At 37.0% G+C, this 13,040-nt stretch overlaps 1 protein-coding gene across 4 annotated transcripts in view; it reads right to left on the bottom strand.

The window, feature by feature from the left end:
* The window catches only part of LNPEP (leucyl and cystinyl aminopeptidase), a 53,816-nt gene that overhangs the window by 25,526 nt on the left and 15,250 nt on the right, over nt 1-13,040 (bottom strand). For 2 of the 4 annotated variants that reach the window (XM_083882916.1, XM_083882917.1), the window contains 3 exons: nt 5,922-6,762; nt 3,419-3,557; nt 629-760 (listed from right to left, as the gene is read on the bottom strand). In XM_083882916.1, the coding sequence (XP_083739042.1) occupies nt 629-760; nt 3,419-3,557; nt 5,922-6,762 (1,112 nt within the window). Of the gene's footprint in view, nt 1-628; nt 761-3,418; nt 3,558-5,921; nt 6,763-7,374; nt 7,465-8,829; nt 8,937-13,040 lie in introns of those variants that run through there. The other 2 variants (XM_083882919.1, XM_083882918.1) reach the window with 2 other exon arrangements.

Here is a 13,040-nt window from a genome sequence, read left to right as displayed (position 1 = left end):
ACTGCATACATTGTAGAAACACGCCATACCCTTGTAAAGGAAAAAGCTCAAGCAGGACTCACTGTTTGATGTTTGGAATTGTTGGAAAAGCGAAAGTAAATAACTGTATTTAAGTGACTAAATGTAGATTTAAGGTCAGCCTAAATTTGCATTACTGTAGGGCATGAGATTTTAGATATGTTATCTTGGCAGGTACAGAAATTTTTTGTGGCATTGCTTGAGACCACGTGGAGGTATTCCTAGAAATTTGTTACATTTCTTTACATCCTCAGAACAACTCCTAGTTTGCATGACATTACGAGTCACAGATGAAGCAGTGAAAAGAAGAGTTTAAAGCTTCCAGCTCTGAAAGGTCTTAGGAATTTTACATTTTGTAAACTTCTACTGTTAACAAGACCTGATGCAGAGCCCCTTGCTGTGAAAGTATATTCAGTCTGGTATCACCTCAGTCACTTTATACCATATTGCTTTTGTCTCCTACCTAAGATGAGTATGATGAAACCAAGAAGATGAATAAATTTAAAAGAGACAGAGTTTGCTTGCTGGCTTGGCTATCTTTTTGGTTTGTTTAGTAGCTTGGTCAGCTTGGGAAGAGGGAAGTAGAACTTAAAGTGAAACAAACACATACCAGGGTCCCGTTAGTTTCCCTGCTGATGTTTTTCAAGTCCGCGACAATGAAAGCTACTAGATAGGTGCTCATCTTCAAACTCACACAAAACTCATCCTGAACAATTCCATTTGTCACAGGTGTAGTGGCTTTCTGCAGGGGAAATGAAGTATTATTAATGAAGACAAAAGAACACTAAGACATAAAATAAATCAATGTTAAAGAATTGTTTCATGCTATGAACAGTTTATAGGTAAGCTTATATAATATCTTTATATTTTTTTATATTTCAGTGAGATTGATGATAGTTACAACAATGTAACAAACTTAAGAAGACGTGAGAAATTTACATTTATATACAAAAAAATAGTTGTTGAGTTTTATTAGGTAGTATTACCTAACAACTACTCTGTTGGAGAAACTAATCTAATTTGGTTAGCGTTTAAATTCCCAGTATAATCCAAAGTCAACACAGATCAGCATTAATTAAAGGGAGTGTTAGGCTAGACCAGAGACATCAGTAGTTCAGCACAGCCTACTAAAAACACTGGTGTTACATGGGTTAAGCATTTGTTTCTTTCCATAAGTCAGCAATACTAGGTAACCAGACATCTTTACTATTTCAAAACTGAACAAAATATTCCTCAAATGCGCTTTTACTAATCAAAAGAGAATGCATTTTAAAAACTCAGGAAAACATAAAATCTTAGTTACTTGAAAGAAAAAACATGCCCAGCTTAAACATACACTGACAAAAGTAACTGTCTGCCCAGTTTTCTGAGCACACAGTAAGATACCATGCAGAACTAAGATACTATACCTCAAATTACTTTTTGAGTAGTTTTCTTTAATAATAGTCCTAGAAAAGCATGCTACATGCCTTAAAGTACTTTTCTATGTATTCCTTCACAAATATAAAATACAAAAAGAATAAAGCAAAATGTTTAAACCACTATAGTGCAGAATATTAAAGGTCTGGAGAGAAGAGATGGCAATCTATAAATTCTGAACTTCACATATGATGAACCCACAAACATTTAAAAACCAACAACAGTAATCTTAGTTTTAGACAAGATTATTTGAAACCAAACAATGTTCTGACATTTAACTGTCACTGAAAACTGTCAGCCTTGAAAAGAAGATGGATTTTTAAACCTGAAGATATAACCACTATAATAATTTAATCTGACCATTATATATGAGCAGGATGCCATCTTTGAATTCCTCCAGTGAACTCATAAATTTATTACTTTATTACAGCTCTTGTTTTATAAGGAGATGACAGTCTCTTTAAGAAAATCTGCAGCTGCAGATGAACTGGTTTAAAAATTAGATATCCTCATAAAAACAAACAAATAATTAAAAAACCACCCCAAAACCATGATAAAAGATAGCTCCACAGGCCCAAAATATGCAGTTTAATTCTAGCCTTAATCCACATCAGACACTACATATCGCCAAGTTAGTCATGGACATACCAGCTGACTAGGCGTACTTCTGAGATCTCTTGCTCATGTCAGTATAGATGATTATTTCAGCAATGTCTGTTGCACACATCACAAATTATTCTGTATTGGAAGGAACCTACAAGGACCATGGACTCCAAGTCCAAGTGAATGGCCCAAACGGAGCTCTAACCCACAACCTTGGCATTACTAGCACACCCTACTCTGACCAACAGAGCTAACTGTGGGTATATGCAGCAGTGCTAAACCATCACCCACTTTCTGTACATGAAGAACTCGGGAAGCTGTTGAAAGATGCATTAGCCACTTGCCCAGCTCCTAGCAGAGGAGAGTGAGTGAGTTTCTTGTTTACATAAAACAGAGGAGTGGCCCACCAGAGTCTTTTTCTTCTTGTAATTGCTAAGAATCACTACAAATCCAAATAATGTTCATACACCATGAAAAGATACTATTTAATAAGGTTGGAATTATTAGCTTGGTTTTCAAAACTAAGGCATCTGCATCAGCACCTCAGCTTTAGACAACTTCTGGAACTCAAGCCACACAGTGTACATAAATGTAGTACCAGCAACACCAAAGGTGTAATTTTCTCATTACTGATTAGACCATTGTCAGCAATGAATTTCTGCTGGGTGATAAATGGTGGTAATGGTTTGATGAGAAAATACCTAGTTTAGACACAGACTAGGTACTGTTAGTCTTTCTCATCTGTCTAAATGAATTAGGCTTCCATAAAGGTTTGTCCAGAGGCGTAATAGTATAAAACACCACCATAAAATTCAGACACTTAAAGCTCTTACAAGACTATGTCTGAAAAACTCTAGCCAAAGGAATCCCTCATTCACATTCGGGAGCTGACTCTGTCTGTATTCATACCACACCTCGCCTCATTTAGCCACAGAAGCACATCCCTCAAGATCAGGCATCTCTTTCACACACACTGGTGCTAGTTAACACAAAGTACTGCTGAAGGTACTCCAGTTCTCTGCACAAGTGCAGCAACAGCAAAAACAGAAAACTCAAAAGCAAACCTTAAGGGCTGTTTAGACCAATGTCACCAACAACATAATCTTTGCAAAATAATGGTTCATTTAATTTCAACAGGAATCCTTAAGTCATTCAACTGTCTGTCAGTAACATGGAACACTGTGCAATGCATTGAGCAGTTATTTTCTCTATGAAGTTCAAGTCTTCGAGAACAAAATGGCTGATAAAGTCATATAGTTTATAGCTTACCCACTCAGGTCAGTCCCCTGGACATTACTGCAATAAAAACACAGTCAAAAACACTGAAACGATTACCTAGACAGCAGCTTTACTAAAATTCCCCCATAAAAGCAGGTACCTTTGGCATATTTGATAGAGTGGAAAGTTTCTCATCCCTTTTGATCTTGATTAAAAAAGTAGCTTTAAGTGCTGGTTCATCAAAGCATGGAAAAGCAGACCTTGCTGCCAGAGGTTCAAACTGAGTTGCTGCAAACCACCTAATAGGAAGAGCAGAGAAGAGCAAAATAAGAATAATTAAAAGCACAAATGTCAGTTTATTTAGGATAGAACAGTCATTTTCCTCACAAACATTCTAAGATTATGTTATGGGAGTAGCTTTTTGAACTAGACTACAAGGCTGGGCCAGTCAGAATAAATGTTTAAATGACAATTTTTTCTTTAAAACCCAGTAATGCACTTATTTGAGGAGTAATCTTCTTGGCTATTTTCTGCTTTCTGAACAAAGACGAATGCACCTGGAAGAACACACTTACAAAACAATCGCCAAAATATAAGCCAGCCAGTTTCCTGAGAGAGGAACAAAAAGAAGATCGAAAAATTAAATTAGTGAGCATGCCTATTAAGTAAGAGTTTGGAAACTCTGCAGTAGATAGGACTGCAGGAAGCTTTTTCCATCCAATTGCCAGGCCATTTCCTGCAGATGTTCCCATGGTTCATCTAACTGTACGCCTGCTCCCTGTGCTGGCTAGTAGATGGATTCTGTCCAAGTTCATGTATGTTTTGTCTCTAATCCAACAGCTATTCATATCACAAGAAGACTTCTCAGAAGTCTATGTTCCTTCTCCACTATGTTCCTTCTCCACTATGTTCCTTCTCCACTAGCCACGGAAATTATGGCTTTTGATGGAGAGCATCTCTGACACCTGCACGTGGAAGACAACACAGAGTTCAACAAGTCTACTAACTGAGATATTTACTGAAGCTAAACGGAGAAGATGGTACACATTGTGCTTTTTTTCCCTTTGCTTTTCATTATAACCTACAGCCAAGCTACCCACAAGTGTTTTGGGTTTATTTCTTCTGCACCACGATTCAAACATTTTCAGATATACAGCTTTTCTGAGAAGGCACAGTGCTGACAAGTCACAAGATTAAACTGCATGCCTGCTTTCAACTTCTTAGTCTTTTCTTCCCCCTGATAAATTAACACAGTTTCATCCCAAGATTTGGCAGAAGAAAAACAAAGAATAAAGAACCATTCTACATAAAAATAGAAATAAAGCCAAATTTATTTATTTTTTATTTTGCTTTTGGCAACCATTTAAGAGAGTTATTTTGCCATTTGGTAATTCTACATTTTTGGGACAATATAAAAATATTCAAAAGAAAGTAAAACTAAAGTAAAGAAAATATATTTTCTTGCAAAATCAGCTTGATAGTTTGAGCTTTATATAGGAAGTACAGTAACAAAAGAGGTTATCAGAGTAGTCTGCATTTGTAAAACTACAGACAACAGTCTCCTTTTTGCCCCTGCAAAAAGGAGAGGCAGGCAAGGCAATGGAAATGATGAAATCACTAGAGAGTTATCTGAAAAATATTAACTGAAAAACATACAGGTTAAAACATGCATTACATCCTGTTCCTGAACAAAAGCAGGTAGCACTAGACTGAAGAGGGACAAAACCTCAACAAAACAACTCACAGATCATATTTTTTCTCTGTGAACCATTATGCATTCTCTTTCTAGATGCAAAAAGAAAAGAAAGCTGCAGCAACATCAGAATAGGAAAAAACTCACTAAATTTCAATCATGTAGGTGATTTTTGTGTTCTCTTTCGCCTGCTAACTTCATTGGAATGCATGTTTTTAATGCTTGCAGTAAGTTGCTTAGCTGACCTACACTGCTTTTTCTGTCTCTTTTTTATTGCACCACACTGTTTCTAGAAGACCTGCATGGATAGTTACTTGCCCACAAAGGCATGAACACTCTTAAAGTACATGACTAGCATAAGGCCCATTTGAAGTGGAGAGGGAGGGCAAATTTTTAATAATTTTCTTGATAAAAAGCACTAATTTACTCTTTGTAAAAATAAGTGCAATGCTCCCCTTTTCTCCAGTTTCACCTGAGACTTTGCCTGACTGCCAGGACTTTTTCATTTATGATTGAGAGTGTCTTGACAATGACATTTCCCAGTTCCCTTAGGACTGTGTGAGGCTTCCCTTCGGAACCCATTGGGTTCCTCTGGTCCTGAACCTGGCTTATTCCTATGATGACAGGACTTTGTTTCCTCAGTCCCTGTCCTGATGCTCAAGGGCTCAAGAAATGTGGGAAGAATTACCAAAGAGAAACTAAAAATTTAACAAACCAAAAAAGCCCACACTATGACTACCTACAACCTCCACACTGAAGTATATTTCAGTGTAGGAGAGGCTGCCCTGATTTAAGGAACTCATCCATGAAAGACATTTTTCAGGTAGATTAATCAAGAGATTAGAGACCGATCTTTCTCAACAGGAATAAGTTGCATAAAATGTCCAATAAAAAAAGCAACATTTTTACTTCTGTTATCAAAGCACAATCCAGAAGTGACAGAAGAGAAAAGCTGTATTAGTGGGCATACCTTTGCTTAGAGTTCTCATCCTTGTAAGAAATTTTGTAGAAGCCATAGTAGGTGTCCGATAAATTAGATGAGTATTCCATGTTGACAGTATAATTCTGTCCTGCAAGGAGAGCATCTGGAACCATGAGCGCAATCTGGTCATGCAATGGATATTCCAGGAATTCAACTGGCTTTACTTGATGCCCTTGTGCTGAAGTAATTGTTGCCTTGGTGATATTAAGTCCTGAGCTGTGAAGTACAATCTTCCGAGTTGCGTGGAGGATGCTGACCACTATTTTTACAGAGCCTGCAAATTTCAGAGTAGTTAAATTTGGCTGCAAGACAAGATCATAGTGCAATGGTACAACATCAGGAGGAAGCCTAATTTTTGCCCATGGAAATAGTTTTCCATTGGTTGCCAAAGGATATATTAGTTCCATTGTATGATTTTTTTTATGGCAGCCTTCTTTGGTAAACGTACACTTGGGAAGAAGATAAATCACTAATATTAATGAAAATGCAATCACAAAAACAACTGTGCAAACCACCATGGTCCTCGTAGAGGGCACTGAGCATGATCCATTTGTATTTCGCCCATACGCAGACATGTTATTCTGCAGACCCGAGCTTCTGTTCATGAAGGACATCCCCAACAATTTTGCTGATGACTCATAATCCTCTTCGTCATCATCCATTTCATGCTCCCCAAGGCCACGCACCAAGAGACGGGAGCTTCTTGGTTCATATTCCACTTCATCAGGCTCCAGTGGATGTAAACAAGGCTCTTTTGCCAAGTCAACCACATCGGGCTCCTCTTCAAACATACTGTTTTCAATCATATTCCTGGGCAACTGGATTCGATCTGAAAAAGGACGGACCATATATTACATCATAAACAACAGGCTTGAGTGTAATACCTCAAAGATATTTCTGATTTACAGAATGGGAAACATCCTTACAGTATATATCATCAAGATGTCTCCCATTTTCTCTCCTGAGTTTGTTCCCTGGAAATATTTTTATGCTTTTCTGCCTACTGTAATTCTGCTTTCAGTATCTTCAAAAGGATGCTTTCCTTGTGCATAATCAAAAGCGTTTTACACCATAACTGGAGGCCAGCTGTACCACTGCATTGCTCTCCCAGTTGACTGATGTCACTGGCTCGGCTGTGTTTCCTCTACTCCAGTAAACTATATTTGTATTCAACTAAATTCTTTAACTTGGATTATTTTTTATGCTGCACAGTAAAGCACAGGAGCCAATACCGTTCTAGAAGTGTTTCAAATATGCAACTTTTTTAGTTTTTTAGCAGAGGAGAAAATCTGCTAATGCAATGGCAGCCACACAAACAAAACATCCATTTGACATTTTTAAACTTAATTTTTCACAAACATTACAAAAAAAAATCTCACAAAAATAGCAGTATAAAAATCCTAATTCCAATTGACATCTTAATTTAAGATTTAGCTCATACCATCATTGAAACAATCCACGCATCTAAGAAGTCAAATCAGTTCCAGTCAGACTGTTTGCCTCCATAAAATTGGTCCTTTACAGATAATGAACCACTGAATGAATATAAATGAGGAATTGAAATTCATACCATATTTTAAAATCACATTTTTATAGCATGCAGTTACATTTTAATGAAACTTCTGATCATATCTATCAATTATTATGTAAAAGGTTATTTTTTAGCTAATTAGTCTCCCCCCACAGGTTCTATCCAAGGGACACTAGACAATACTTTTGCTCAACTTCAAGGGTTCAGAAATTAATCTAATCTCTTTCAGACATTCATATCTACTGTCAACTGAACAATATTCACATCACACCTCTATCTTCCACATTATTTGTTTCCAGAGGAAGAAAGTTGATTTCTGCTCTGGATGTAAACTTACTGCAAAGTAGGTTAACTTACATTAATTTCTGGCAAGAATGTACATTTTGCCAATCTATAAACAACCTGGAATATAACTGTTCCTCCAATGTATTGTTTATTTTATTTTTAATTTTATTAAAGTCATGTTTCTATATGGCTGAAAATCTCAAAAGCGAATTTAAAACATTTTAATGAAAAAATGGCAAGAATGATTTCAAAGCAGATATAATAAGTTCCTCAATATTCACGGTAAGTGTATCAAGACTTCCTGTTTCAAGGCCACAAAGTCAAAAAAAAAAAAATTTATGTCAGCAGCTGTAGCAACAAAAAGGCCTTAAAATAAGAAAATAAAAAATCCTTCCACAGAAACTTCAGTAAGAGAAAGGTGCACTAGCCAACCTGAACAGGAGATATATTAATGTATGAAAGCAGGAAGTTTGGTGAAATTTGGATCAACCTGATCTGAGAAGGAATAGGATCAGAGAGTCACAAGATATCTGAGGTTGGAAGGGACTTCAGGAGGTCATCTGCACCAACTTCTAGGCAAAAGCAGCTTCCAGAATTTTCTGTTCTTATGGCATTTCCCAGTACAGTGCTCACATGCCAGGCTTCAGGCTGTGGTTGCATTCAGTGGTCTAGCACTATGATCTCTACCCTGGAGCATGTGCACTTAATTGTCAGATTGGTGGCCACACAGAATAGAGAGGACAGAGAGCTAAGTTAAATTACAAGTGAAAACACATAAGCAAACTATTGGAGGAAAAAACATGGAAAAAAGTATTGTGCAGCAAAAACTCTGTTACAATTTGTCTCCCAAAGAACAGTTTATCAATAATTCACTACACTATTTCAAACAGAAGTTCTTGATTACTCCCCTCAGCTGGCTGCTTTTGAAATCTGCTCACTAGCTTCTATCAAATTTGGAAACAGACTCAAGACCAAATTTCTTCAAGTCACAATGCAATCCCACACCAACACAACCAGCTCCTGGTGGAAGACACCCAAATCCATATGTGCTATGTAGAAAAGGCAGGTATTAAGACTCACATCTTAACCACTCCAAAAGGTAGCAGTCAATCAGTACACAGCTCCAACCCCAGCCATGGCATGTGCAGCTGCATGGCCAGCAAAAGAGGCAGAAGACAGGGGAGGCACTGCAGAGGGAAGGAGGAGAAAGATAAAGTGCATAAATCTAGCAGAAAGTAGGTTGCATCAGCTCTGATGCCTAGAGAACAATTTCCTCATTGAAGAGCTTATTCTCTAATAAGTTTCTTCTAAAGATAGTATTTTCAAAGTTGCATGCAGGTACTAACTCCTTTTTTAGTCAAAAATAATTATACTAAAAATTCTCAAACTGAAACTAAGATAGGAAAGTTAAACTAGAAGTTAGCTTCAAGACAATTCACAGTTTTAATACCTAAAGACATTAATTTCTAGGAAAACAACAGTTATAGACAATTTCTACAGAAATATTTCCGCAAATTGGAAATAATCAAAATCTGTAAAACCAAAACTTTACTTCATCACTAGACTACTACTCTCCACTGCAAAGAACACAGACCAAGTATCAAAAGGTTACTAGAGCTATTTATGCCAACATAAAAGTATTTTTATTGTTTTCTTTATTCACAGAATACATTTCTTGGAGATGAACCATGGAAAATCTGTTTAAAACTTTAACACTCAGATAAACTCTGAACTCTTCGCTCCCTGCTGGTTCACTGACATTGGTAACATGATAGCATGAGTGAATTGAACTTCTGTGACATTTCAATTTTAATCCCTGAGTCCATACAATGTGAGCTAGGCAGCCACATGAAGGGGAAAAACCCCAGTATTCTTAAACTGAAACATGCCACAAGGAATAAGGAGCAGTTTGAGGAGCATGATTGCAAGCATCATATTTCACTGCCATCTCTCATACCACGTACAGCCAAACAGTGAAGATTCCCATTTTAAAACACATACAAAGCAGATTAATTCAGATTCCAAATATAACACAGGACAAATTAGTATAAATGCAGAAGTAGGAAAATTAATCTGGAAAGAAGCTGCACGGTTCTAGTGAACTAGCACTGTCATGCCAGAGGTTGCAGGTGCACTAGAGACATTTTGGTCACACCGGCCCACAATAATGGAAGTACTGATCTCAGCTGGTAATATGCACTACAAAAGCTATCTGCCATCAAGCACGGGAATTTAAATTTAAATCTTTGCTAAACACAAGTTCAGTGTGAGAGTAAAGAAGGAGGTAAAAGAAAAAAGTCTTGGAGGTGAGTCCTCTTGCACTCTAAATAGCTTTAATGAAATGCTAAGAGCCTAAAGGTTAAAGCTTAAGTTTTTAGCTACAACTAAAAGCTTAAACACACCCAAACAAAAGTGTTTTTTCACAATTCTTCTACAAATTTTTATTCTGAAAACAAGAGATTTTAAACATCTTCCCCAATACATGATCTATTACCACATTTAATAGTGAATAATAGGAACATTCACAGTTAGAAACAATCCTGAGAAAAGTTGTGAGATTAACTACTATATGATCAACAAATCCAGAAAACTAATCTTCCTCATACTGAAAAACTGAAGGAAGGCAGACATTTTCTCTAAATTGATGGTTCTGAAAGTTTTTTTAGAGCTGCCTCCTGCAGCACAGACTTCCAAAAACCCACTGCAAGGTATCTCCTCATTACGATACTCAGGGATCATAACAAGCTGGGTCTATTATTTTCAGTGAAGAGGACAGAATGCTTAGACATGAACTCCAAACTTGCTGCGGTTTGCACCAAGACAACAGCTCAGTGAGCTTGCTATTATGTACTGCAGTCTTTACAATGTAATCCCTATAGGTTTTGATGTGACCCAGCTGGTATAGAGTGGCATGACTTAAGGACAAAGGCAAGCATTAATTAGCCACACAGCTTGTTCCTACAAGATGTACATTCTTCACTTCTACACCCTTTCACAAATTAGTCTTTAAATTAAAAAGCAACTTTACCACAACACTCAATTCAGTATGAAACATGATCCTACAGGAACAATCAAGTGTGCTGGAGTAAAACAGTAGAGTACTCTAGCATTTGCTTCAGGTATTTACTTTGTCTGAAGAGGTCCAATCTCATTGAGGAGGAGAATGTAAGCTTCTCACTGAAGTTTAACAGGCAACACAATATTTTGAATCTTATTGTGTGCAACAACAAAGTATCTCATGATGTTTGATGTTCAGTTTGTGGAATCCATTATAAATATTCTGCAGAATACAAAAGAAATTATTTCTTTATTTTTCAGAGAGAGGATGTTCCTGTAATCCTATTGATATCTCTTTTTAGTTCTAGAAGTAGGTACTTTTCCCTTGCAAAACAAAATCAGTAGTCTCTCATTTGCCTGTTGTATCTGGGTATTCTACCTCAGAGTAGAAACCTCAATGCTCAAAATTCTTATATGAACCTAAGTGACCCATTAATGGAGTTCATTTCTTTTTTAAAAGATATGCAGAAAGTCCTCAAAGGCATTTTATTTTTCAGCTTCTCAATTCTGATTAGGAGGCTAAAACTAAAAAACCTAAAAATCCTATTCACTCCAATTCAGACAGTGGCTGCTTTCTGAGACTGAAATTGAGCACAATAAGATCTTTGAGTAGATATCATACAATATTTTAACTGAAATGTTAGAGGAATAACAGTAACACCTGACACATTGTAGCAACTAAACTGCCCACTGCAGGTAAGTGAGAACTTTTCTGTAATTCTGGCATAACCTAGGAGTAAAACAACTATTGGGTAGCATGTAGCAGCAGAAGTAGCAAAACTCAAGGCCAGACCAAAACCCAAGACCAGGGGTATAAAGTGTGACAAACAACTGGAATAAAAACTGATTCCCACTGAATGTAAACTACTTCAGCCGCATTAAATAATGGGAGAGAAGGTGCAGAGTTAAGCCTGCCCAAACCCATGTATCTATGCCTGGTGGGTCAGGAAAGAAAACAGAAAAGCAGTGAGCCAAGTATTTGTTTTGCTACCAAGCAACTCACTGGTATTATGTCAAAGAATAATTTTGTCCAATGATTTCAGGAATAGATGTTTAACAATGGCATTAGCTATTAAGAGCCCTAAGACTGTTTTGCATACCTAACATCCTAATTTGAAAGCATTGGCCCCTTTTTTGGCAGCAGCTACTGATAAAACAGCAAATTCCATAGACAAACCAGAGAAATTTACTCCTATTAAAAGCTTGGTTATTTTGGCTAAGGCCATCCAGCAGGGCAAAAAGCAACTCTGAGATAGTTTTTTTCCCTTTAAAGGTATTTTTTATCTTCATGTACCTGTCTAAACGCCACCTCAGCTAGAAGTAGTGGTGAAACACTGGCAAGATTTCAGCACAGGAACTAAGATCAGGGTATGTTATACCAAATACATGAATGAGCTTGCCACCAGGATGGCAAAGTAAGTTCGAGGAGAAGATACTATTGGGCACAAATACTGTGTCACACAGTCTAAAACTGATAGAACAAGGCCTTCACTATCACTTAAGAATTGGAGAATTAGTTGTACACTCTTAAGGTTTAGCAAAGAGCATAAAATTCCTTGTCTCCAGGACTCCGACAAAACATTTGAAGCCCTTACAAGCACTTGCAAATACTTTGTGTATGGCATGTAAGCACACTCCAAGCAGAGATGCATGCTTGTATGTACATCTAACTCAACTGTAAAAATAGTAAGACTGGTTAGAGTACATGGAACCTGACCTTCTCTCCTTTACTTGGTCTTTGGGACAAGCAGTGAAGGAAGGGAACACAGCAGTTACCACTAAAGCAGGTCGCTGATACACAGCCATGGATACAAAAGTGTACAAATGCTACTGCTCTTTAAGTTATTTAGTCCTTGTCAGTAACTAACATTATGTCACATGGAAAAGCCAATGAAGGAATTCTGCAGAAATAATGACTCTTATGGAGTCATTGCCCTCTCTTGTACTGAAAGCACCAAATTCAGTATAACTATTTCCCAGAAAAAGAAGAAAAAGCAAAGGTTGAAAATTAGGTATCAAAGAAATGTTTTTACTGTAACTTAGAATTTATATTTTGCTTAGTGAAATAATAGTTTCTCATAGTATCTGAAAGAAAAAAAAAACTAGAAAGACTGCACAAATTAAGAAAAACCTATTAGCCATGACAGATGTATTGAAATTTTCTGCTACAATTGCACTGTCTTTTAAGAAGTAATATGATTTGTGCAGACATGGCTCTAGAAAGAATCTGCTAT

Source organism: Zosterops lateralis (assembly GCF_965231275.1).
Source record: "Zosterops lateralis genome assembly, chromosome: Z".
NCBI lineage: Eukaryota > Metazoa > Chordata > Aves > Passeriformes > Zosteropidae > Zosterops > Zosterops lateralis.
This window is presented reverse-complemented; position numbering and strand designations above follow the sequence as displayed.